This window comes from Rhinopithecus roxellana, chromosome 8 (assembly GCF_007565055.1).
Source record: "Rhinopithecus roxellana isolate Shanxi Qingling chromosome 8, ASM756505v1, whole genome shotgun sequence".
Taxonomy (NCBI): domain Eukaryota; kingdom Metazoa; phylum Chordata; class Mammalia; order Primates; family Cercopithecidae; genus Rhinopithecus; species Rhinopithecus roxellana.
In genome coordinates this window covers 15,414,215-15,441,057 of record NC_044556.1, presented here as the reverse complement: position 1 = coordinate 15,441,057, position 26,843 = coordinate 15,414,215, and the positions used below count along the sequence as shown (strand labels likewise).

General features: G+C 53.7%; 1 protein-coding gene across 4 annotated transcripts in view; it reads right to left on the bottom strand.

The window, feature by feature from the left end:
- The window catches only part of PDE4A (phosphodiesterase 4A), a 50,335-nt gene extending 24,332 nt beyond the window's left edge, over positions 1-26,003 (bottom strand). Inside the window, exons 1-2 of one of the 4 annotated variants that reach the window (XM_030935556.1) lie at positions 25,425-26,003; positions 108-299 (exon numbers count right to left, since the gene is read on the bottom strand). In XM_030935556.1, coding sequence (XP_030791416.1) covers positions 108-299; positions 25,425-25,744 — 512 coding nt within the window. In that variant the 5' untranslated portion in view covers positions 25,745-26,003. Of the gene's footprint in view, positions 1-107; positions 300-13,183; positions 13,529-14,673; positions 15,001-21,289; positions 21,704-25,424 lie in introns of those variants that run through there. The other 3 variants (XM_030935557.1, XM_030935558.1, XM_010373769.2) reach the window with 3 other exon arrangements.
- Between the last annotated feature and the right edge of the window lie 840 nt (positions 26,004-26,843).

Below are 26,843 nucleotides of genomic sequence, written 5' to 3'. Positions count from 1 at the left end.
CACTGGGGAGGACAGGTTGGGGGTGTTGAGCAGGATAGGGGTGGGAAGGGCAGCTTCCAGCAGGATGAGGCCTGGGGGAACTGGCATGTGGGCAGGGGGATGCTCACGCCTCGCTGGTGACTGATGAGTTCCGGGACATGGTCTTGGGTGACATGTCATAGTCGCTGTCTGAGCGGTACAAGAAGGACTCCCGGCGCTGGCTGGTGGCCGCCCCGGCATGTAGCACGAGTCCTGGGCTCGCCTGCGAGTCCAGGGGGCTGCGGCCGGGAGGTGGTGTCGGCCCATTCTCTGCCTCGAAGCTGCAGGGGATAGGTGAGAAGAAGGGTCAGGAAGCTGAAACGCTGTGACGTTTAAGAGGAATGAGGAGGGCAGCCATGGTGGCTCATGCCTCACGCCTGTAATCCCAGCACTTTGGGAGGCCAAGGGGGGCAGATCACTTGAGGTCAGGAGTTCAAGACCAGACTGGCCAACATGATGAAACTCTGTCTCCACTGAAAATACAAAAATTAGCCAGGCATGGTGGCAGGTGTCTGTAATCCCAGTTACTTGGAAGGCTGAGGCATGAGAATCGCTTGAACCTAGGAAGTGGAGGTTGCAGTGAGCCAAGATCGCGCCACTGCACTCCAGCCTGGGTGACAGAGCAAGACACCGTCTCGAAGGAAAAAAAGGAGTGGGAGGGAATGAGGAGACCAAGGGAATTCCTGGCAAAGATTCAGGTGGAGAATTTTTTTTTTTTTTTTTTGAGACATGGTCTCGCTCTGTGGCCCAGGCTGGAGTAGTGCAGTGGCACGATCTTGGCTCACTGCAACCTCCACCTCCTGAATTCAAGTGGTTCTTGTGCCTCAGCCTCCTGAGTAGCTGGGATTACAGACACGCACCACCACGCCTGGCTAATTTTTGTCTTTTTAGTAGAGACGGAGTTCCACCATGTTGGCCAGACTGGTCTCAAACTCCTGGCCTCACGTGATCCTCCCTCCTTGGCCTCCCAAAGTGCTGGAATTACAGGCCTGGGCCATTGCGCCCAACCAAGTGGAGGATGTTAAAGAAAGACAGATACCCCAGCTACTCGGGAGGCTGAGGCAGGAGAATGGCATGAACCCAGGGGGCAGAGCTTGCAGTGAGCCGAGATTGCGCCATGCACTCCAGCCTAGGCGACAGAGTGAGACTCCGTCTCAAAAAAAAAAAAAAAAAAAAGAAGAAAGACTGATACCCTAAAAGAGATGGGAGACACAGAATGGCAAAGATGAAACTTGTTGCGCACCGGCATGCACCGGTGCACCCATCTCCACTGCTGTGGTGGGGACACCCCAAGGTCAAAATTTATGGGATCATTCACTCTTTCCTTTGCACCTCAAATCAGCCTTGCTGCCAAAATCTGTCCAGAATCTGTCTACTTCTCACCCACTCCTTGGCCAGCTCCCCTCATCCCTAGCCAGGACTGGTTGCATTCACCTCTGCCCTGGTACCCACGTCCTGTTTTCAACCCCTAGTCTTTCTTCAATGGCTGCCAGGGGGAGCTTGGAAACACCTGAATGAGGTTAAGTCCTACCTCTGCTAAGAACCTTCTATGGGCCGGGCGCAGTGGCTCAAGCCTGTAATCCCAGCACTTTGGGAGGCCGAGACGGGCGGATCACGAGGTCAGGAGATCAAGACCATCCTGGCTAACACGGTGAAACCCCGTCTCTACTAAAAAAATACAAAAAAAGGCCGGGCGCGGTGGCTCACGCCTGTAATCCCAGCACTTTGGGAGGCCGAGGCGGGCGGATCACAAGGTCAGGTGATCGAGACCACGGTGAAACCCCGTCTCTACTAAAAATACAAAAAAAAAGCCGGGCGCCGTGGCGGGCACCTGTAGTCCCAGCTACTCGGGAGGCTGAGGCAGGAGAATGGCGGGAACCCGGAAGGCGGAGCTTGCAGTGAGCTGAGATAGCGCCACTGCACTCCAGCCTGGTGGACAGAGCCAGACTCCGTCTCAAAAAAAAAAAAAAAAAAAATACAAAAAAAAAAATAGCTGGGCGTGGTGGCGGGCGCCTGTAGTCCCAGCTACTCAGGAGGCTGAGGCAGGAGAATGGCGTGAACCCGGGAGGCGGAGATTGCAGTGAGCTGAGATCGCGCCACTGCACTCCAGCCAGGGCGACAGAGCCAGACTCCGTCTCAAAAAAAAAAAAAAAGAAAAAGAACCTTCTATGGATCCCACCTTACTCTGGGCAAAATCCGAAGTCCTCAATGCAGCTCACAGTTTTTGTTCCATGACTTCCCCTTCCCCCCTCACTAATTCTGCTCCAGCCACAATGGCCTCCTCACTATTCCTTAAAAATCTCACACAGGCCAGGCGAGGTGGCTTACGCCTGTAACCCCAGCACTTTGGGAGGCCGAGGTGGGCGGATCACTAGAGGTCAGGAGTTCTTGACCAGCCTGGCTAACATGGCAAAACCCCATCTCTAATAAAAATACAAAAATTAGCCAGGTGTGGTGGTGGGTGCCTGTAATCCCAGCTACTTGAGAGGCTGAGGCAGGAGAATCGCTTGAGCCCAGGAGGTGGAGGTTGCAGTGAGGGCCGAGATCTCGCCACTGCATTCCAGCCTGGGCAACAGAGCAAGACTCCATCTCAAAAAAAAAAAAAAAAAAAAAAAAAAACTCAGACACAGTCCTGCCTCAGGGCCTTTGCACAGGCTATTTCTCCAGCCCAGATTTGCAGCGGCTCCTCCTTCCCTCCTTCAGGCCTCTGCTCAAATGTCACCACCACAGAGAAGCCTCCCCTGACCAACCCAGCTAAAATTTTAACCATAACATATTTTTTTCTTTTTTTCGAGACAGACTTTCACTCTTGTTGCCCAGGGTGGAGTGCAATGGTGCAATCTCAGCTCACCGCAACCTCCGCCTCCTGGGTTCAAGCGATTCTCTGGCCTCAGCCTCCCTAGTAGCTGGGATTACAGGCATGCGCCACCACACCTGGTTAATTTTGTATTTTTAGTAGAGACGGGGTTTCACCGTGTTGGTCAGGCTGGTCTCGAACTCCTGACTCAGGTGATCCACCCGCCTTGGCCTCCCAAAGTGCTGGGATTACAGGAGTGATCCACGGCGCCCAGCCTATTTTGTGTTTTTAGTAGAGATGGGGTTTCTCCATGTTGGTCAGGCTGGTCTCGAACTCCCAGCCTCAGATGATCCGCCCGCCTCAGCCTCACAAAATGCTGTGATTACAGGTGTGAGCCACCGCGCCTGGCCCAATACTTTCCATTTCTCTTCCTTAAAACACACACACACAAACTAAAATCACACTACTTACTTGACATAAACTATATTTAATTTATCTTTTTTTTTTTTTTGAGACAGTCTTGCTCTGTCACGCAGACTGGAGTGCGGTGGTGGGATCTTGGCTCATTGCAACCTCCACCTCTTGGGTTCAAGCAATTCTCCTGCCTCAGCCTCCCGAGTAGCTGGGATTACAGGCACCTGCCACCACACCTGGCTAATTTTTGTATTTTTAGTAGAGACAGGATTTTACCATGTTCACCAGGCTGGTCTTGAACTCCAGACCTCAAGTAATCCACCCACCTCGGCCTCCCAAAGTGCTGGGGTTACAGGCATGAACCACCGCGCCTAGCCTAGTGTTTTCCTGAGACGAAGTCTTGCTCTATCGCCCAGGCCGGAGTCCTATAGGGCAATCACAGCTCACTGCAGCCTCAATCTCCTGGGCTCAAGCTATCTTCCACCTCAGTCTCCCATGTAGCTGGGACTACAGGTGTATACCAGAAAGCTCAGCTAATTTTTTTTTTTTTTGGTGAGACAGGGTCTCATTCTGTTGCCCAGGCTGGAGTGCAATGGCACAATCTCAGCTCAATGCAACCTCCACCTCCCTGGCTTAAGAGATCCTCCCACCTCAGCCTCCCAAGCAGCTGGGTCTACAGGTACATGCCACCACCCCCAGATAAATTTTGTTATTTTTTGTAGAGATGGGGGTCTCGCCATGTTGTCCAGGTAGGTCTGGAATACCTGGGTTCAAGCAATGCGCTCACCTTGGCCTCCCAAAGTGCTACAATTACAGGTATGAGCCACTGCGCCCAGCCCACGGCTAATTTTTTTGTAGAGACTGGGGGGGTCTCACTATGTTGCCCAGACTGGACTCTAACTCCTGGGCTTGAGGGATCCTCCTGCCTTGGTCTCCCAAAGTGCTGGGAACACAGGCATGAGCCACCATGCCTGGCTAGAGCAGGGATTTTTATCTACTTTGTTCGCTCTGTCCTCAGGGCTGAGGAGATGGCCTGGCACACTGTAAATGCCTAGTAAATGTTTATTAAGCTGGGCACGGTGGCTCACGCCTGTAATCCCAACACTTTGGGAGGCTGAGGTGGGTGGATCACCTGAGGTCAGGAGTTTAAGACCAGCCTGGTCAACTTGGTGAAACCCTACCTCTACTAAAAATACAAAAAATTAGTTGGGCGTGGTGACGCACACCTGTAGTCCCAGCTACTGGGGAGTCTGAGGCAGGAGAATTGCATGAACCTGGGAGGCAGAGGATACAGTCAGCCGAGATCGCACCACTGCACTCCAGCCTGGGCAACAGAGAGGGACTCCGTCTCAGAAAAAATAAAAATAAAAAATATATAAATTAGCCGGGTGCGGTGGCTCACGCCTATAATCCAATCCCAGCACTGTGGGAGGCCGAAGCGGGCAGATTAGGAGGTTAGGAGATCGAGACCATCCTGGCTAACACGGTGAGACCCCGTCTCTACTAAAAATACAAAAAATTAGCACTCGAGATGGCACCACTGCACTCCAGCCTGGGCAACAGAACGAGACTCCATCTCAGAAAAAAAAAAAAACAAAAAAACAGTTCATTGAGTGAATCATTGAACATATGAATAAATGGCTACATGAACTAGATTGCACCATGCTGGGGGCGGGACGGGCCTCTCTGAAGAAGTGACATCTCAGAAAGGCCTGAAGGATGAGAAGGAGCCAGCCACGAGTTAGGAGGTAGGAAGTAGGAAAAATCAAACCAGGCAGAGGGAACTGCAAGTGCAAAGGCCCTGAGGCAGGATATGATTTTTTTGCTGGTGTGGCTGGAATGGAAATACAGTAACAAGAACACAGCTGTAGAGAGGACAGAAACCCTCCCTTTCCAGTTGTTTGTCTCCTGATTATTGAGTTTTAAGGATTCACTACATATTCTGTTTTTTATTTGTTTTATTTATTTATGTTTTAACAGGGAGTCTCCCTCTGTAGCCCAGGCTGGAGTGCAGTGGCGCGATCTTGGCTCACTGCAACCTCTGGTTCCTGGGTTCAAGCGGCTCTCCTGCCTCAGTCTCCCCAAGTAGCTGCGATTACAGGCACACGCCACCATGCCCAACTAATTTTTGTATGTTTAGTAGAGACAGGCTTTCACCATGTTGGCCAGGCTGGTCCTGAGCTCCTGGCCCCAAATTATTCACCTGCCTCGGCCTCCCAAAGCACTGGGATTACAGGCGTGAGCCAGCGCGGCTGGCCCATTATATATTCTGGATACAAATCCCTTATCATGTATTTTTCTCCAAGTTTGCAGCTTATCATTTAGTGATGGCGTCTCATTCTGTTGCCCAGGCTGGAGTGCAGTGGCACCATCATAGCTCATTGCAACCTCCTGGGCTCTAGCAATCCCCCGACCTCAGCCTCCCGAGTAGCTGGGACTATAGGCATGTGCCACCACACCCAGATAATTTTTGAATTTTTTGTAGTAATAGGTAATATGTAATAACAGTAATATGTAATATTACTAATACTACATATATTAGTAATATGTAAAAATAGTAATATGTAATATGTAATATTACTATTACGTATATTAGTAACTTGTAATATGTAATAATAGTAATATTATAATATGTAATAACAGTAATAAGGTAATATGTAATTAGTAATTATAGTAATAAGGTAATATGTAATAAGAGTAATAATAATATGTTGCCCAGGATAGTTTGTAACTCCTGGGCTCAAGAGATCCTCCCGCTTTGGCCTCCCACAGTGCTGGGATTACAGACATGAGACACTATGCCTAACTCAAAACGTGTCTTCTTATACATTTTTGTTTTGCTTTGTGTTGTTTTTGAGACAGGATTTCACTCTGTCGCCCAATCTGGAGTGCAGTGGCGTGATCTCGGTTCACTGCAACCTCTGCCTTCTGGGTTCAAGCGATTCTCCTGCCTCAGCCTCCTGGGTAGCTGGGATTACAGGTATGCACCAGCACGTCTGGCTAATTTTTGTATTTTTAGTAGAGTCAGCGTTTCACTGTGTTGGCCAGGCTGGTTTCAAACTCCTGGTCTCAAGTGATCTGCCCATCTCAGCCTCCCAAAGTGCTGGGATTCTAGGCACCCGGCAGGCCTAAGAGATTTCAAACTTATTTCTTAGTAGAGAGACCATTCCAGTAAAGTCTTATGGTGACTCTCCATAGGCTGACCTAGAAAGGGGAAGCAGGGGGCTCCTATCCTCTCTGCCTCTCCACTTGTACCCAGTCAGAACACAGCCTGAAATCTACCTACCAGTCTAACCCCAGAGACTATGCAATGGGGAAAGAACTCTTTTGAAAACGGTGGTGCTGGGAAAACTGAAGAGTAACATACAGAAATTAACTCAAGGCTGGGCGCAGTGGCTCATCTGTAATCCCAGCATTTTGGGAGGCCGAGGCGGGCGGATCACCTGAGGTCAGGAGTTCAAGACCAACCTGGCTAACATGGTGAAAACTTGTCTCTACTAAAAATTCAAAAATTAGCCAGGCATGGTGGCGGGCCCCTGTAATCCCAGCTACTTAGGAGGCTGAGGCATGAGAATGGTGTGAACCCGGGAGGCAGAGCTTGCAGTGAGCTGAGATAATGCCACTGCACTCCAGCCTGGGCGACAGAGCAAAACTCTGTCTCAAAAAATAATAATAATAAAAATAAATAAATAAAATAATTAGCCGGGCGTGGTGGCTCTCACCACCTGTAATCCCACCTACTAGGAAGCTGAGGTGGGAGAATCACTTAAACCCAGGAGGCAGAGACTGCAGTGAGCCGACATTGTGCCACTGCACACCAGACTGGGCAACAGAGTGAGACCCTGTCTCAAAATAATAAATAATAAATAATTGGACATAATAGACAAAGGACTTAAATAGGCATTTCTGCAGAAAAGATATTCAAACAGTCAATAAGCACATAAAAAAAATCCTTAACATCACTCATCAGGGAAATGCAAATCGAAAGAAAGAGATACGAGCCCGGCGAGGTGGCTCATGCCTGTAATCCCAGCACTTTGGGAGGCAAGGTGAGTGGATCACTTGAGGTCAGGAGTTCGAGACCAGCCTGGCCAACATGCCGAAACCCTGTCTCTACTAGAAATACAAAAATTAGCTGGGTGTGGTGGTGGGTGCCTGTAATCCCAGGTACTCGGGAGGCTGAGGAAGGAGAATTGCTTGAACCCAGGTGACGGAGGCTGCAGTGAACCGAGATTGAGCCACTGCACTCCAGCCTGGGTGACAGAGCAAGACTCCGTCTCAAAAAAGATAAAAAGGAGATACCATGTCACGCCTATTAGGATGGTTCCTGAAGGGACTTTTACTTTTGAAGATCTTGGGGTTCCTCTATCCCCTGCATGCAACGCCAAGGAGGGTATTTTGGGGACAGCTGTGTCCTGAGCCACCTTCTCTCCAGGATGCCACTTGTAACTGGCCTTTACCCGTGTCCTGTTTGCCAATTGCTCTCCCCTCCAGAGAGCTGGTCTCTTCACTCCAAGAGAAGGGACTGTGGAGCCAGGAGGCACTCCTACCTCCATCCACCCCATCACTTAGCCTCTGACCTGCCTCCTGGGCCTCAGATTTGAGTTCCAGAGAGAGACCTTGTTGAAAGCCTGGACTCTTCGCATCCCTGAGGTCACATTGCTTCTTCTCTCACCTGCTGCACTAACCCTTCCGATCAGGTCTCTCTGCTGCTCTGATTCCTCCCCACTCACAAACAATCCATTCCTACCTGCTGTTGAGAGAACCACTGTAACCCCAATCAAAAACAGGTATAATCCCAGCATTTTGGGAGGCCGAGGCGGGCGGATTACCTGAGGTCTGGAGTTCAAGACCAGCCGGGCCAACATGGTGAAACCCCATCTCTACTAAAAATACAAAAATCAGCTGGACATGGTGGCAGGCGCCTGTAGTCCCAGCTACTCAGGAGGCTGAAGCAGGAGAATCGCTTGAACCCTGGAGACAGAGGTTGCAGTGAACCGAGATGGCGCCACTGCACTCCAGCCTGGCCAACGGAGCGAGACTCTGTGTCAAAAACCGACCAACCAAACAAACGAAAAACCCTCAAAACAAACAAACGGGTAGAATCACCACACAACCCAGCAATCCCACTCCTAGGTCTATCCCCAGAAGAATTGAAAGCAGGGATCTCAAGCAGATACATGTACAACCCGTGTTCACAGCAGCATAATTCACCATGGCCAAAAGGTAGAAGTGACTGATGTGTCCATCAACAGATGAATGCATCAACAAAATGTATTATATCCATTCAATGGAATAGAATTCAGCCTTAAAAAGGAAGGGAATTCTGACACAGGCTACAACATGGATGAATCTTGAAAACATGCTCAGTGACCCAGCACTTTGGGACGATGAGGCGGGCAGATCACCTGAGGTTGGGAGTTCGAGACCAGCCTGACCAAACTGGAGAAACCCCATCTCTACTAAAAATACAAAATTAGCTGGGCGTGGTGGCGCATGCCTGTAATCCCAGCTACTCAGGAGGCTGAGGCAGGAGAATGGCTTGAACCTGGGAGGCGGAGGTTGCGGTGAGCCGAGATTGGGCCACTGCACTCCAGTCTGGGCAACAAGCGCGAAACTCTGTCTCAAAAAAAAAAAAAAAAAGAAAAAAAAAAAGAAAACATTATGCTCAGTAAAATAAGCCGGTCAGAAAAAGACAAATAGTGTGCAGGAAATTCCACTTACATGAGGGCCCTGGAGTACTCAAACTCGGAGACAGAAAGTAGAAGAGTGGGCGCCAGGGGCTGGGGAAGTTAGGGAAATGGTGTGTTTGTGCTTAAAGTTTCAGTCTGAGAACATTAAAAATTCCTGGCCAGGTGCGGTGGCTCACGCCTGTAATCCCAGCACTGTGGGAGGCAGAGGCAGGCGGATCACAAGGTCAGGAGAGTGAGACCATCCTGACCAACATGATGAAACCCGGTCTGTAATAAAAATATAAAAATTAGCTGGGTGTGGTGGTGCGTGCCTGTAATCCCAGCTACTTGGGAGGCTGAAGCAGGAGAATCGCTTGAACCTGGGAGGTGAAGTTTACAGTGAGCCAATATTGCGCCACTGCACTCCAGCCTGGGTGACAGAGCGAGACTCAGTCACAAAAAAAAAAAAAGAAAGAAAAAAAAAGTCTTGGAGGCTGGGTGAGGTGGCTCGCACCTGTAATCCAGCACTTTGGAAGGCCCACACAGGAGGATCGCTTGAGCCCAGGAGTTCGACACCAGCCTGGGAAATGTGGCAAGGACCCATCTCTACAAAAAATGAAAAAAATTAGCAAGGCATGATGGTGTGTGCCTGTGGTCCCAGTTCTCAGGAGGCTGAGGTGGGACGATCACCTGAGCCCTGGAGTTTGAGACTGCAGTGAGCAGTGATAGTGCCACTGTATTCCAGTCTGGGAGATAGAGTGAGACCCTGTTTCAAGAAAAAAAAAAAAAAAAGTCCTGGAGATGGACAGTGGTGATGGTTGCACAACAATGTGAATGTAATTAATGCCACTGAACTATACACTCAAAAATGGATAAAATGGGCCAAGCAGGATGGCTCATGCCTAAACTCCCAGCACTTTGAGAAGCTGAGGTGGGAGGATCACTTAAGGCCAGGAGTTTGAGACCAGCCTGGGCAACATAGCAAGACCCTAACTCTACAAAAAATTAAGAAGTTAGCTGAGCATGGTGGTGCATGCTTATAGTCCCAGCTACTCAAGAGGCTGATGCAAGATGATTGCTCGAGACCAGGATTTTGAGGCTGCAGTGAACTGTGATCGTACCACTGCACTCCAGCCTGGGCGATACAGTGAGACCCTATCTCAAAAAAAAAAAAAAAAAAAAGAGGCCAGGCACAGTGGCTCATGTCTGTAATCCCAGCACTTTGGGAGGTCAAGGTGGGCGGATCATGAGGTCAGGAGTTCAAGACCAGTCTGACCAACATGGTGAAATCTCATCTCTACTAAAAATACAAAAATTAGGCGGGCGTGCTGGCGGGAGCCTGTGGTCCCAGCTACTTGGGAGGCTGAGGCACAGGAGAATCGCTTGGACCCAGGAGGCGGAGATTGCAGTGAGCCAAGATTGAGCCACTGCACTCCAGCCTGGGTGACAGAGCGAGTCTCCATCTCAAAAAAACAAAACAATAACAACAACAACAAAAAAACCCACTCTTAAGGTGAGATAATCATAGATCATCAGTTTGGGCCTTTGATGATAATGTCTATTTATTTATTTATTTATTTTTGAGATGGAGTCTCGCTCTCTCGCCCAGGCTGGAGTGCAGTGATGCAATCTCAGCTCACCGCAACCTCTGCCGCCCGGGTCAAGCGATTCTCCTGACTCAGTCTCTCGAGTAGCTGGGATTACAGGCGTGCGCCACTACACCTGGCTAATTTTTGTATTTTTAGTAGAGATGGGTTTCACCATGTTGGCCAGGCTGGTCTTGAACTCCTGAACTCAGGTGATCCACCCACCTCAGCCTCCCAAAGTGCTGGGATTATAGGCGTGAGCCACCACTCCAGCCGATAATGTCCATTTATTGAGCATCTGCTGTGTCCTAGGTGCCAGGTTAGATCCTTTCAGGCATAGAGTAATAATAACAAGACATTTATTGAATGCTTGCTGTGTGCCTGACACTACGAAAGTGCTTTATGGCCGGGCGCAGTGGCTCACGCCTGTAATCCCAGCACTTTGGGAGGCCGAGGCAGGCAGATCACTTGAGGTCAGGAGTTCGAGACCAGCCTGGCCAACATGGGGAAACCCCGTCTCTACTAAAAATACAAAAGTTAGCCAGGTGTGGTGGCGGGGCGCTTGTAATCCCAGCTACTTGGGAGTCTGAGGCAGAAGAATTGCTTGAACCCAGGAGGTGGAGATTGCAGTGAGCTGAGATCGTACCACTGTACTCCAGCCTGGGCGACAGAGTGAGACTCCATCTCAAGAAAGAAAAAAAAAACCAAACTTATGTGAAGGCCACATTCTAGGCATTGTGCTATACTGTAACATGCATTAATGCTCCATTTCCCAGACAAAGAAACTGAGGCCGGGTACGGTGGTTCATGCCTATAATCCTAGCACTTTGGGAGGCCAAGGCGGATGGATCACTTGGGGCCAGGAATTTGAGATCAGCCTGTCCACCAAAGAGAAACCCCGTATCAACTAAATATACAAAAAAATTAGCTGGGCTCTGGTGGCATACACCTGTAATCCCAGCTACTCAGGAGGCTGAGGCTCGAGAATTGCTTGAACCAGGGAGGCAGAGGTTGCAGTGGGCCAACACCGCTCCACTGCACTCCAGTCTGGGTGACAGAGCGAGACCCTGTCAAAAGAAAAGGAAAGAAAGGAAAGAAAGGAAAGGAAAGGAAAGAAGGAAGGAAGGAAGGAAGGAGGAAAAGGAAAGGAAGAAACTGAGGCACAGAAAGGATGAATGCCATGGGTATTAGTAGCAGAGCATGGATTTCTTTTAAAATTTGTTTATTTTATAGAGATGAGGGTGTTGCTATGCTACCCAGGCTGGTCTCGAACTCCTGGGCTCAAGCCATCCTCCCACCTCAGCCTCCCAAAGTGCTGGGATTACAGGCATGAGCCACCACACCCGGCCTAGAACATGGATTTGAACCCAGGCAGCTTAGCTACAAAGCTGCGTCGAGTGTCTTACCCCGGGGCTCACAGAGCAGGCAGGTCTGGTGTCTCCCCTGGCTCCCCGTGCTGTTCCACCTGACTCACTTGTAGGTGGTGCCAGGCAGCCTTTATGGAAAGGCCTGGCATTTGCTTTGTGAAGGTCACACAGAGGTTGAGGGCGGGTACTGGTGTGTGTCTCCCAGGCAGGCGCGTGGTGCCAGGTGACACAGCTGTTTGGGGGGCTGAGTATGTAAGAGTCTGGGGGAGAGGGAGGTCTGTGTGCCCCTGGGCATCGCACGTAGACATCTCTGTGGCATCGCATATCTGCCTGTGTGAGCAGGAGCTGGGTGCTCATGGGTGCCTGTGTGCATCTCTGTGTCTTTATCTGTGTATTTCTCAGTCTGGGTGACTTCATGAGACCATGTTGCACTGATACTGTGACAGTCCCTGACCCTTGTGTGGGCATGAGGTACGTTCCTGTGTGTATCTCGTGCAGGTGGGAGTCCAGCTTGCAGGAACACGTGTGGGCCCTGGGTGTGTATTTTGGTGAGAGTGTGTCTCACTCTCACAGAGAGTTCCTCACTGTGGAGGAACGCAGTGTAGACGAGGATGTGTGAGGGGTGGGCCAGGGTTGCTGTGGTCTGTGTGTCACCTGTGTGCGGCTATGAGTCAACTGCAGGGTCCTCTTGGTGCAGCCAGAAGACCCACACCTAGTACGGTAAACACCAGGCGACCCGGATTGCCCTGTGTGTGGCCCTGTGTGCGTGTCTGTGTTAGAGACAATGAAGCAGGAAAGCAAGAACAAGGCTAGAAACCCACAGCCCCAGCTCAGTCCAGCCTATTTTAAACACCCTCCATGCATCCCAGAATCTCCCCGCCCCACCCCCAACCCAGCTTGGTTTACAGCGGGGCAGCTCCAGCATGAGAGGGGGTGGGGAAGGTAAGGCTGGAGACACTGAGCCAGGCAGGGACTTAGGGACCTGGTTCTAGGCCAGTGGCCTGGGAGTGGAGCCCAGGTGACGCTGGACACCCATATTTGCAGTCAAAGTGAATGCCAGAAGCCCAGGTTTAGGGGCACAAAGAGGGTGATGAGTCCTACCTTGGATAGGCAGGAATGGACCCAGCACCCACTTTGGGGGCCACCATCTTCAAGAAGCCCTCAGCAGCACCCCAGGCCTTTAGGGCCAGGAAAGGGGGTGGGGCCCCAGCCAGATCCTGGAAGCCACTTAGGGGACTCACCCAAGTAGACTCAGCACCCCCACCCCCCCAGCACAGCCAGTGCCCTTCAGTATTAAAAGAGAAGACTGACTGGCCACGGGTCACCCACCTGACAGATCTGCCCTGAGGGTGCCGACGGGTATCCTCATCGCTGAAGGAGAAGTGGGTCAGGGACTCGGGGCCCGTGGGGGGCAGTGCCAGGGCAGGGGGCCGGGGCCGGGCCCGGGGCGCTGCACCGGAGCGCATGGGAGCCAAGCGCTGTCGTCGGGGCGCGCATGGGGACGGCGGCAGGGCGGTGTGGCGCGCGCTGCTGGCCAGGCCCAAGGTGTCTGCGGCCTCCACTGCCGGCACCGCCTCCACGCCTCTGGTGACCCCCCCAGGGACAGCCCCGGGCGGTCGGGCGTTCCCGCGTCTGCACGGGGGAGGGGAGCGCACGGGCGCTCTGTCTGCCTCCCCCTGCAGGGGTTCTGCGGAATCGGACGCACACTTCCCCCCCCCCCCCCCCCCCCCGTCTCCTCCCTCCTAGGCCTCTGGGGTGCCCCGGGGCTCCGGTTTCCCGGCTCCAGGCCCGCCCTCCTGCCACCGCCTCCGGCCCCGCCTTTCCCCCCTCCCCGCCCTGACGTCGAGCTGGGCCCGCTCGAGGTCTCTGATCGCCATGCGCCCCCGGGGAAACGGGACTCGTTCCGAGTGTGGGGCCGGGTGACACAAACCCAGGGGAGGGGAAGGGGCAGCTCAAGTGTGGGGAGGAGAGACTAAACAGAGACAGAAGAGACAGAAGTGGAGACAGAGATGCAGGACGCAGAGAGAGAGACCCGGAGAGAGGGAATGATTTCCCTGCACACACCCTGGGGACCCCACGCGGGGCTCCCAAAGGCCCCGGCCCCTCCTCCTCTTCTGTCCCCGCCCCATTTCGTTCCTGGGGCCAGTCGCTGGACCCGGTCCTGCCCCGCCGTGCCCTCCTTCGGTCTGTGCCTCAATTGCACACGTAAAGTAGGTGGAGGAGCGGGAGGCAGAGGACCCGGAGAAGCCCCCAGGGCCAGCCAGTGCCCAACTCCGGGCTGCCAACTTCTGCCTCCAGGATATAAGGACATTATAAAGCCAGACCGGATGTGGCCTCGGGGCCTGTCACCCCCAGACTTCCCGCCCCCGCAGCCCACCCCGTCTGGCCAGAAAGGGAACTTCCATTTGCCCTCCGTGGCCCGGTACAAGGAGTGACACCGAGCCTCACCAAACGGCCACCCCCAGAGGGCACAACTGGCCCCATTTCACAGGCCAGTAGACTGAGGCTGACAGAACTGAATACATATCCCCAGGATGAACACATGAGCTGGATGGCAGGTCGCCCTCACTCCTCCAAAGCATGACCGCAGCTTCAGGTTTGCACAGGAAGTGGGAGGGATGCAACATTTATTAAACTTCTACTGCATGCCCTATCAGAGGTCTCCACGGCAACCCTCGCGGGCAGGGATGATTTTGATCGCTGCTATGTGACAGAAGAGGAAAGTGAGGCTGTAGAGAGTGAGCCAAGAACCCCAGACCTCGGCGCGCGCCAGGTGGCCAGGGGCGACTTGAACCCACGGCCACCAGCGCTGCACTTACCCAGCCCCAGCCCACGCCTGGCGGCTCAAATCCTGGAAGCTGCGGAGAAGCCGAAGGCGCCTGCGGAAAGTTGGGGACGGGCTGGCGAAGAAGACCGGCGAGGAGGGCGGCGAACGCGGGCGGCGGGGCGCGCGCGGGGCCAGGGGCTCGGGCAGGAACGCTTCGTCCTCAGCCGCCACCGCCACCGGGAAGGCCACCAGCTGCAGCTCCGGGATGCGGCCTAGGCCGCGCGGCCGTGCCATGGCCGCAGGGCGGCCCCCCCTCGGCGGGCGCTGGGGAGCTGCACCGCCCACCCCGCGAGGCCCACGCAGGCCGCCTGCCCAGCCCCGGGCCCGCGGGCCCTACCCCGCCCTATTGCCTCGGCCCTTCCGGCTTCGCGCTGGAGCCGCCCCCAAGGCGGGGCGGGTCTGGGGCGCCCGCACGGCTTTGGCAGGGACTCCCCCGCAGACCCCAAAGCCGCCCGCATTGGCTCTGATGTCCTCACAATCGCCGGACGCGTCCCCACAAACACCAGGGACACCCCCAAATCTCTGGGGACGCTCCTGCAAACTCCCCGTGGTGTTGACAGGACCCACAAGCCCCAGGAGCCACACCACAGTCCCTCAGAATCCCAAGGAGCACCCTCACTGTCCCTGAGACAACCCCACACAAGAAGTCCAGGGGTACCCCCAAATCCCGAGGCTTCTCAGCACAACTTAGAGGTGTTCTGAGACACCCTCATAGACCCTGGGGCACTCTCACAGCTCCCCAGATGCCCCCATAATCCTAGCAGTGTCCTCACTGTTTCTGAGACATGCCGCAAGCCCCAGGAGTGCCCCAAGAATCCCAGGGTGCACCCACAAATGCCAGGGATACCCCCAAATCTCTGGGGGCGCTTCCACAAACTCCCTGACAGTGGTGCTCTGAGAGCCCAGGGAAAACCCTTCAGATCCCAGAACCCTCACCACAGTTCCTCAGATGTGGCAAAATTCCTCCAGAGCTCCCCATCATCCCCAACGCTCATCATCCCATCATGCATAGACCCTCCCCCGAGTACCCCCAGAATCCCCCACACCCACAGAACCATTTTCATAGACCAAATATAGGTTCCCCCCAAATCCTAGAGTCCTCCACAGACCCCAGGAACACCTCCACAGTCCCTTAGATGTCCCTTAATCCCTGAATGGTTCTACAGCATCCCTGAGATGCCCCCACAAGTGCTGAGACCCCAAGACAACCTCGGGAATGCCTTCAGACTCAGGGAATGCCCTAGTAACCATGGAGATGCCAGCAAAATCTGGGGTGCCCCAATAGACCCCAGGGACACAACTAGATTCCTCTCCAGCTCCTAAGACAGTCTCACACCCTAGAACAGAATCCCAAGATGCACCCCGCAGTCCTTGGGGACAACCTAGAATGCCACCCACAGGTCCTGAGATGTGTCTTACAACTTTTTTTTTTTTTTTTTTTTGAGACGGAGTCTCACTCTGTTGCCCAGGCTGGAGTGCAGTGGCACGATCTTGGCTCACTGCAACAAGTGATTCTCCTGCCTCAGCCTCCCGAGTAACTGGGATTACAGGCGTCTGCCTCTGTGCCCGGCTAATTTTTTTTTTTTTTTTTTGTATTTTTAGTACAGACAGGGTTTCACTATCTTGGCCAGGCTGGTCTTGAACTCCCGATCTCGTGATCCACTCGACTCAGCCTCCCAAAGTGCTGGGATTACAGGTGTGAGCCACCTCAACTGGCCGTGTCTTACAACTCTTAAGACACCCCTAGAAGCTGGGCGTGGTGGCTCATGCCTGTAATCCCAGCACTTTGAGAGGTGAAGGCGGGAGGATCACTTGAGCCCAGGAGTTCGAGACCAGCCTGGGTGACATGGCAAGACCTCATCTCTACAAAAAAAAATTACAAAAATTAGCCAGGCATAGTGGGATGAGCCTGTGGTCCCAGCTACTTTGGAGGCTGAGGTGGGAAGATCACCTGAGCCAAAAGGTTGAGGTTGCAGTGAGTTATGATGGCGCCACTGCACCATCTTGAGACAGTGAGACCCTGTCTCAAGAAAAATAAAAATAAAAGGCGGTGCATTTCTATTTTCTTGCTTTCTATCTTTTTTTTTTTTTTGAGACAGTGTTACCCAGACGGGAGTGCAGTGGCACGATCTTGGCTCACTACAACCTCTGCTTCCCAGGTTCAAAGGATTCTCATGCCTCAGCCTCCCAAGTAGCTGGGATTACAGGTGTGTGCCACAATGCCTGGCTAATTTTTTTTTAATTTTTTATTTTTTTGTAGCTTTAGTAGAAATGGGGTTTCACCATGTTGGCCAGGTTGGTCTCGAATTCCTGGCCTCAAGTGATCTACCCGTGTGAGCCACCACACCCCAGCAGTGCATCTCTATTTTCGAGTCCACTTCTGTGAAATATCTTTTTTTCTCTAGTGTTGGCTCTGATGCCATGGGGCCCAGAGTGAGGAGGCCTGGGCTTGCGTGTGGCCTCTGGCACTTATTAGCCATTTGATCTTGGGCTAGTCACTTCATTTCATTGAGCCTCAGTTTCCCCAGTTGTAAAATGGTTATAATACTACACTCACCCCATGAATGGACACATAAAAGGCTCAGAAAAGTGTCTGAACCCAGTAAGCACTCACTTAATATGAGCTACAGTTATTATCATTATTTGACAAATATTTACTGAGGGTTTATAATATGCATGTCACTATACTAGCCAGAGGATATAGACGATGATGATAATGACCATGATGGTGATGATAGCAACTAATCCTTTAGAAAGCTTCCTGCGCATCCAGTGCCTCTAGCTATGATCTCTCTCTCTCCTCTCTCTCTTTTGAGACAGGATCTCACTCTGTCATCCAGGCTGGAATGCAGTGGCGCACTCATAGCTCACTACAGTCTCAACTTCCTGGGGTGAAGTGATCCTTCAACCTCAGCTTCCCAAGTAGCTCAGTAGCTGAGTACCATGTGTGCCACCATGTCCGGCTAATTTTTTTTTTTTTTTTTTTTTTTTTGAGATGCAGTCTTGCTCTTTTTGCCCAGGCTGGAGTGCAATGGCGCGATCTTGGCTTACCACAACCTCCGCCTCCCAGGTTCAACCAATTCTCCTGCCTCAGCCTCCCAAGTAGCTGGGATTACAGGCATGCGCCACCATGCCTGGCTAATTTTATATTTTTTTAGTAGAGACAGGGTTTCTCTGTGTTGGTCAGGCTGGTTTTGAACTCCCGACCTCGGGTGATCCGCCTGCCTCGACCTCACAAAGTTGCTGGGATTACAGGCGTGAGCCACCGCGCCCAGCCATGCCTGGCTAATTTTTTGTATTTTTTCTAGAGATGGGGTTTTCCCATGTTGCCCAGGCTGGTCTTGAGCTCCTGGACTCAGGTGATCTCCTGCCTTGGCCTCCTAAAGTGCTGGGATTACAGACGTGAGCCACCACACCTAGTCTTATGATCCCATTTAATCCCCACAAAATACCCACCAGACACCTAACAGGTGATATTCTTTTTTTTTTTTTTTTGTCAGTGATATGATATTGGCTCACTGCAACCTCCACCTCCCAGGCTCAAATGATCCACCCCTTCTCAGCCTCCCAAAGTGTGTTGGGCATGAGCCACTATGCCGGTCCCAGAAATGCATTTTTGTTCACTGACCAGTTAAGGTTTCAGTGCACTTAGCTTCCCTGAACTGTTTTGCCAATTCATCAGACCAGCCCTTGGGAATACAGTTCTTACTAGGCCCATTTCAGAGACGGGGAAGCCGAGGCCCAGAGAGGAGTGACTTGGCCAGGGTCTCCCAATCTAGAAAGATCAGAGCTGGCTTATGGACCCAGATGTCTGGCCTCAGAGACAGGACTTTTAGCCATGAGGCTACACAAGCGCTTTATGGATGAGTTTCCTTCCAGCCCAATGTTGCCTGTCCCGTCCTAGGAAGCCAGATGTAAACTGAGGCCTAAAGCCAACCTTGATCATGGTCTCATGGTCTATGAGTCCTTACACGAGCTTCCTGTCACCTCACTCCCTTCTTTTCTTCTACTCCCTCCTCGCTCACTCTGCCTCAGACACACTTGCCTCCAACGTATCAGACACACTCCCACCACAGGACCTCTGCATTGGCTCTTCCCTCTGGTTGGCACCCTCTTCCATCAGATACCCATGTAGCAAACTCCCTCAATTTTTTTTTTTTTTTTTTGAGATGGAGTCTTGCTCTGTCACCCAGGCTGGAGTGCAATGGCACGGTCTTGGCTCACTGCAACCTCCACTTCCTGGGTTCAAGCAGTTTTCCTCCCTCAGCCTCCGAGTAGCTGGGATTACAGGCGCCCGCCACCGCGCCTGGCTAATTTTTGTATTTTTAGTAGAGACGGGGTTTCACCATCCTGGCCAGACTGGTGTTGAACTCATGACCTCATGATCCACACACCTCGGCTTCCCAAAGTGCTGGGATTACATTTTATTTGGGTCTCTGTTCAAATGTCATCTCCCCAGAGAGGCCCTCCCTGACCTCAGGATCCCTCTTTTTTCCATATCCTGTGCGCCACTACCACCTGACTAATGTGACCATCTTGAATGATCATACAGCTTTACTTGCTATTTCTTCTTTTTCCTTTTTGAGACAGAGTCTGGCTCTGTCGCCCAGGCTAGAGTGAAGTGGCCCAATCTCGGCTCACTGCAATCTCCGCCTCCTGGGTTCATGCAATCCTCCCACCTCAGCTTCCCAAGTAGCTGGGATTGCAGGCGTGCACCCAGCTAATTTTTGTATTTTTAGTAGAGACAGGGTTTTGCCATGTTTTGGCCAGGCTGGTCTCGAACTCCTGGCCTCAAGTGATCCAACTGCCTCGGCCTCCCAAAGTGCTGGGATTGCAGGCCTGAGCCACTGCGCCCGGCCCTTACTATTTTTGCTTCACCCTCTAGTCTGACAATTTCAGGAAAGCAGGGATTGTGTCTATGGCAAAGGTGTCCAATCTTTTGGCATCCCTGGACCATACTGAAAGAAGAAGAATTGTCTTGGGCCACACATAAATACACTAACACTAACAATAGCTAATGAGCAAAACAAAAACAAACAAAAACAAAAAACAAAAAAAATGAACAAAATAATCTCATTGTTTTAAGAAAGTTTACGAATTTGTGTTGGGCCGAATTCAAAGCCATCTTGGGCCACAGGCTGGACAAACTTGGTCTACAGCATTCTCAGCCACAGTTCTGAAGGCGCTTAGCGTTTGTGGAATGAACGAATCTGCTAGAAATGAGGAGACTGAGGCTCTGACAGGTGAAGGTCACACAGCGAGTACAGGACAAAAGCTGGATTATTTTATTTTATTTTATTTTGTTCTTTTTGTAGAGACAGGGTCTCACTATGTTGCCCAGGCTGGTCTCAAACTCCCAGCCTCAGGCAATCCTCCCATTTCAGCCTCCCAAAGTGCTGGGTGTGAGCCACTTCACCTGGCCAAAAGCAGATTTGAACTCTTTTCTTTCCTTCCCTTCCTTTCTTCCTTCCTTCCTTTTTATTTTGACAGGGTCTCATTCTCTCGCTCAGACTGGAGGGCAGTGGCCCGATCTCAGCTCACCGCAACCTCTGCCTTCCAGGCTCAACCGATTCGATTCTCCTGCCTCAGCCTCCTGAGTAGCTGGGATTACAGCTACTCGGTGTGCGCCACTACCACCTGGCTAATTTTTGTATTTTTAGTAGAGACAGGGTTTCACCATGTTGGTCAGGCTGGTCTCAATCTTCTGACCTCAAATAATCCAACCGCCTCAGTCTCCCAAAGTGCTGGGATTACAGGCGTGAGCCACCGCATCCAGCCAGATTTGAACTCTTTCATACTCCACAATGAAAAGAATGGGCTCAGATGTCCCCACAATTCTGTTCTCACCCTGCCAAACTGTGGCTCTCCCAGGTCCAAAGCCCAAGCTTTCCTAAAGTCATAAGAGCCTGCAGTCAATCTGTTACCACTGAAATATGGGGCACCCTCCCCGCCAGCCGGGCTTGCGGTTTGGGGGACGCCCCCTTTCTCTCTGCTGATGTCATTTGAGGAAGTACTTTCTCAGAACACCAGCTCCTGGCTGCCCAGCACCTACGTCAAACATATCAGCCTCACCACAGCCCTGGGGGTGGACAGTTCTTATTTTTCAGCCCCGTTTGACTGATGAGGAAACTGAGGCTCAGAGAGGCACAATCACTGGCCCCAAGTCACACAGCGAGTCAGCAGGCAGGGCTGCCATGTGAATGTTACTCAGAGGTCTGGAGTCGATGAGATCTGTTTTTTTTTTTGTTTTTTTTTGTTTTGTTTGTTTGTTTGTTTGTTTTGCTTTTTTTTTTTTTGAGACGGAGTCTCGCTCTGTTGCCAGGCTGGAGTGTAGTGGTGCCATCTCGGCTCACTGTAACCTCCGCCTCCCGGTTTCAAGCGATTCTCCTGCCTCAGCCTCCCAAGTAGCTAGGATTACAGACCCGTGCTACCACACCCGGCTAATTTTTGTATTTGTAGTAGAAACGGGGTTTCACCATGTTGGCCAGGATGATCTTGAACTCCTGACCTCGTTCGTGATCCGCCCGCCTCGGTCTCCCAAAGTGCTGAGATTACAGGCGTGAGCCACCGCGCCCGGCCAAGATCTGGTTTTTAAGTCCCATTCTCACCTTCCTCGCTGTGTGACCTTGGATAAGTCCCATGGTCTCTTTTTCCCGGGCAGAAGCGCAGAGCCAAGGATGCTGGAGTTCATCAGCCTGCCGGGCAAGCGAGCGGAGGCGGGACGGGAACTCCACCACTGCAACTTTTCGGCCAGGTTCCTCCCCTGTCCTCCAGGCGGCAGTCCCCGCAGCGTGTGGCTGGGGCTGGCGCATGGGGAAAGCTGCCTGGTCCCAAGACCGGGAGGGCGAGGACCCCACACGCAGCCTGCGGTCAGCCGGCCTGGCGCCCGCTCTCCAGGACGCTCAATAAGCATGAAATAATAATACTGGGCGCCGCGACGGTGACGGCGACTTTGCTTTGCTCCGGGACTGGCGGCGTCCCTGGGGCAGGTCCGCGCTCGGAGTGCACACCGAGGCTGTGCCTTCCTCGTCGTCCGGCAGAGGGCGCGCGGGGAGACCCGCTCTCAACCCACATGCAGGGACTTGGGAGCGCCAGGGACAAGGGGGAGGCGAGGACCGAAGTGGAGACAGAGACCAGCGACCAGACGGAGACCCCAGCTCGGCTGCCTCCACCTGCTCCTGGGGCCACGCTGTGCCCCCACCTTGATGGGGAGTGTTTTAGGGCCCAGGGAGGGAGGACGCGGGGTCTGTATGTTGGCCCCGTCCCCAGTTCAGACAGCTTCCCACCTCCCCCCCACCAAAGTCCTCCTCTTCCTCCCTCTCCATCTGCCTCTTGACAGATTGTGGCTGTGCCGTGACTCAGCCATCTCATACATCCTCAGGGGAGGTTTGGATGACATCTCGGGTTGCGGGGGGCAGTGCCCTCTCTCTGGGGATTCCTTTGACCCAAATGGGGGAGCTCACTGGACTCTTCTTGTGGTAGCTGGATGAACTCCAATGTGGGGAGCACCGAATCCTGTGTGTGCCCTGCTGAAATCCCCTGTTTGAAGAAATGTCCGTTCTAAGCATTGAGGTTGCCATCAGAGACATTTCTCCTTCTCCCTGGGGAGGGGGAAGGACCCTGGCACCGATGCCAGCTACAGCCCACCCATCAAGTCCCAGCTTTGGACCTCAGCACAGACACTGAAGGGTGCACAGGCCCAAAGTGAAACAGAAACTGGAGTCTACGTGGGGATGTGGTTAAGGTTCCTGTTTTTTCTACTTACCCTGGAGAAATGGGATCCACCCAGGTCCCCCCTCCTTAGTCCAGCTCCCTGAATGGAGATCTACTCATTATGTTAAGTCCTTTACACACATTCCCAAGCTCACAGAACCCTCAAACTGACCCCCACACGGCAGTGCCAACAGCAGCCCCACTTTACAGACTGGAAAATTGAGGCTCAGAGAGGGCAAGACACTTATACAAAGATGCACAGGAATCGGGCAGACCCGCGTTGCAATTTCAGCTCCCCCATCTCCCGGTCGTGTGAGCTTGGGTGAGAAAGAGAAAAGGTTTAGCTGGGCGCAGTGGCTCATGCCTGTAATCCCAGCACTTTGGGAGGCTGAGGTGGGCAGATCACCTGAGGTCAGGAGTTTGAGACCAGCCTGGCCAACATGGTGAAACTTCATCTCTACTAAAAATACAAAAATTAGTCGGGTGTGGTGGCGGGCTCCTGTAATCCCAGCTACTCAGGAGGCTGAGGCAGGAGAATCGCTTGAATCCAGGAGGCAGAGGTTGCAGTGAGCCGAGATCACGCCACTGCACTCCAGCCTGGGTGACAGAGCAAGACTCCATCAAAAAAAAAAAAAAAAAAAAAAAGGGGGGGGGAGACAGAAAGCGTTTTGTCTCTAGGCCCCAGTTTCCCCATATGCCAGCAGGAATACCCTGCTGGAATACCCAGGCACTGGGGATGAGGATGCATGGAAAAGTCCCTGGCATGGAGCCTGAGGGTGACCCACTGCGAGATGGATACCCACCAAAATAATGATGATTATTACCGCTCAGCCACTGTCCCCTAAGACTCAGCACCCCAGAGACCAGACCAGGCTAGGAGGAGTCTCTGGAGCCTTGCAAAGAAATGGGGCCCGAGGCCGGGTGCGGTGGCTCAAGCCTGTAATCCCAGCACTTTGGGAGGCCGAGATGGGCGGATCACGAGGTCAGGAGATGGAGACCATCCTGGCTAACACGGTGAAACCCCGTCCCTACTAAAAACTACAAAAAACTAGCCGGGCGAGGTAGCGGCGCCTGTAGTCCCAGCTACCCTGGAGGCTGAGGCAGGAGAATGGCGTGAACCCGGGAGGCAGAGCTTGCAGTGAGCTGAGATCCGGCCACAGCACTCCAGCCCGGGTGACAGAGCAAGACTCCGTCTCAAAAAAAAAAAAAAAAAAAGAAATGGGGCCCGAATCCTACTGCATTTCACTCGCCCCTTGGTGTCTTAGGACAGTGACGTGTGCCAGTTTGGCCCCTTGCCCCCGGTTTTAGCATTTTCTGTTGATTCCAGCTTTCTCTTCCTTCAGCCTCTCTCCAGTTCCCTTTGGGAAATATTAGCCCATATGTACTGGACCCACGACACTTGCTTCCTGGTGGGTACAGGGGTGCAGGGGGACTGGGGCTTGGGGGTGACCAGAACAGAGGTGGGGGTGGCCTGGAGAGCTGCAATGACTGCTGAAGACCCCCAAAGAGACTTAGGAAGAGTAGGGCTACATCTTAGAGGGGCCTCACTCAGGAACTCCAGGGATAAGAAGCCCGAATCTGACTGTCTTGGTGATATCCCCACCAGTGGGGCATCCAGGTAGAGCACACCAGCAAAGCTGTCAGTTGCACACATCGCTGGAGCACACGCAATCAGACCCTGGAGCACGATCAGAGCAGGAACAATAACTAAGAACACCAGGTGGTTAGAGGACACCAGTTCTTAGGATACACCAGGCAGAGGGAACACAGGCCACATGTCAGAGCACCGATGCTCAGACGTGAGCACCTGGCGAAGACTAACACAGCCACGGTGTTTCAATCGCAGTGTCCAAGGAGCACAGACTGTTCCACGAACTCAATCACATTGTTCTCCAAGTGTAAACACCCCAGTGCCACAATCACTGCATGCCAAAAATGACACTGTCACAATCATTGTCCCTAGACCACCGACACCACTGCACAATCACTGTCCTAGGAGCAGAAACAGTCACTCTGTCCCAATCACTGCATCCCATGAGGCCAGTCACCCTGTGACACTCACAGCATTCCTGAAGCATACACAGTCACTGTCACAAACCCTGTCCCAGAAACACACAGTCACACTACCCTGGAAATACAGTCATACTGTCACAATTACACTGTCCCTGGAGGACACATAGTCATTGTGTCACCATCACAAGACCCCAGAAGCTCACGCAGAGCACACAACTGAGGCAGCCACAGCCGGTCATACCCGGACAGTTGGAGCAAACGCAGGTCAGTCGGAGGATACCGTCAGAGAAGACCAAGCTCAACACACACACCCTCACTATGCTGTCACCTCTGCAGTCGGGGACTCCTTCCCTCTGTGCTGGGACTGTGCCCCCCCTCCACTGTTTCCTGCCTCTGAACAGCTACTGAACCCTAACACTCTTGCCCTGAGAGGGAAACTCCAACCTAACACAAGGCTCCCAAAACAGTGTTCCCCCAAGAGGCACCCTCTGGACTTCTGACCCCAGCTGTTGCAGGAAGAGTCCACTAACATCCCCGCAATAGAGTCCTCCACCCCGTAGAACCCTGAGAGCACCCGACCCTGAACTAAAGATCCTGGTCCTAGCAGGCACCCCCTTACAGAGTGCCCCAAAGGTACCCCAAACACTGCGAATCTAGCCCTCAGAATAGTGGCCCCAGGAAGGTCCCTCCAAGTGGTTCCCAGCCTAGCCGGTGTCCTGCACTGTCACTAAGAATACAGACCCCTAAAGGTGCAGCCCCCTTCCCCAACCCAGACCTCGTTAACACCACGCGCAGCATGGCGCCCCCTAAATGGACCCCAGGATGGGCTTCAGCAGGAAGCCGTAGCGCGGGCAACCAGCGGCCAGGTCCTAGACGCCCCCGCAGCCGAACTCCCTCCGCCCCCGCCAGCCAAGCCGACCCCACCCGCATCCTAGCGCCCCCTGCGGCCGGCGGCTCGAGTTGCCTCCTCCCTGCGCGCCCATCGGTTCCGCGCGCATCCGCCAAGGGGAGTCTTACCGCCTGCTGCTGCCTCCGCCCGCGCCGCCGCTGCCGGTGCCAGTGCCATGGAAGGACGAGGGCCAGGACATGCGGGTCGTGCGCAGGCCGGGCCGGTCGCTGGTGTCCATGGCATCGGCGCGCTCTATGGGCCGGTGAGGCGGCCGCTCCGGCTCCGCGCGCTCCGCGCTGTCGGAGTAGCCGCGCTGCTGGATACGGATGGGGGTCCGAGGCTGCCGCCACAGGTGCTGAGGGGGAGGCTTCAGGGTGGCCTGGCCCTCCCGGGGCCCGGGCAGTGACAGAGACAGGCTCCTTTCCGAGGGGACGGTCGGGGGCTCCATGGCGCCGGCCCCCACTTGCGCCCCGGAGGGCCCTGGCCCTTCCAACCTACACCCCCCTCAGCTGCGCTCAAGCCAGCGAGCCCAGGGCCCCGCGGGTGCGCCCGGCCGCGGTAGGGCCATGGCGCCCCGGGGACAGACCCGGGGGCGCTGCGGGCCAATCGCCCCCGGGCCGGGCTCTGCGGCTTCCTCTCGGCGCCTGGAGCTCTGCTCAGTGCCGGGCGGCGCTCTCCGCGCTCCGCGCCCCGCTCGGCGCCAGCCCCGGCTCCTCCGCCCCGTCCCGCCCCTCCCCGCCCCCCGCCCGCAGCGGCTGTCAGCGCCGCCCCACTCCTCCTCCGTCCGGGCCAGTGGGGGGCAGCTACCTAAGGAGGGGGGGCCCTTCCCGCCCACGCAGATCCCCACTCCGGGGTGGGAGGGAGCGCTGAAACTCAGCTCTCTTCAAAGCACCCTGCTTGGCCGCGGCGCGCACGGGCACGAATGAGTTAAACGGTTAATCCGATCTGGAAGAAGACACCGGACTGGTTGCCAGAGTGTCAGTCAGCCGGTCCATCATGGTGAGGGCGGAGTCCGGTGCTGGCGTGTCCTCGCCGCTACCCCTGGCCGGGGGTAGTTTTTGAGGAGTGGTCCTGGTGCCACCGGCGCGGTGCCTGCAGCGGGCGGCGGCAGAGTGTGTGGGATCTCCTGTCTGTGCGTCGGAGGATAGTGATGGTGCGGGCCCGGGGTGGGATGTGCGCGCACGTGGCGTCTTCCAAGGGTTGTCTGTGTTTTCAGTGTTGGCTGGAAGTGTGTGTGCGCACGTGGTTGACTGCTGTTGTCTGCCCGTTTCTCTGGATTTGGCCGTGTGTATAATTGTGTGTGTCTGTGGATGAAGGATGTGTGCGCACATGTGCTACCTATTTGGAGGATGTGCATCCCTACGTGGTCTTTTTTCAGGTGGCCTGGGGACTGTGAATGTGTTCTCAAGCGCTTGGATGCGTCTGTGGTCGGTGTGTGCTTGCGGAGTTGTGCACGCGATTCGGCCTCTGTCGTCTGACTGTAGTGTCGGAGGGCGTCTATGTATGTTAGTGTGTGCGTGTACGTGTGCGTGCGTGTGTGTGTGGTC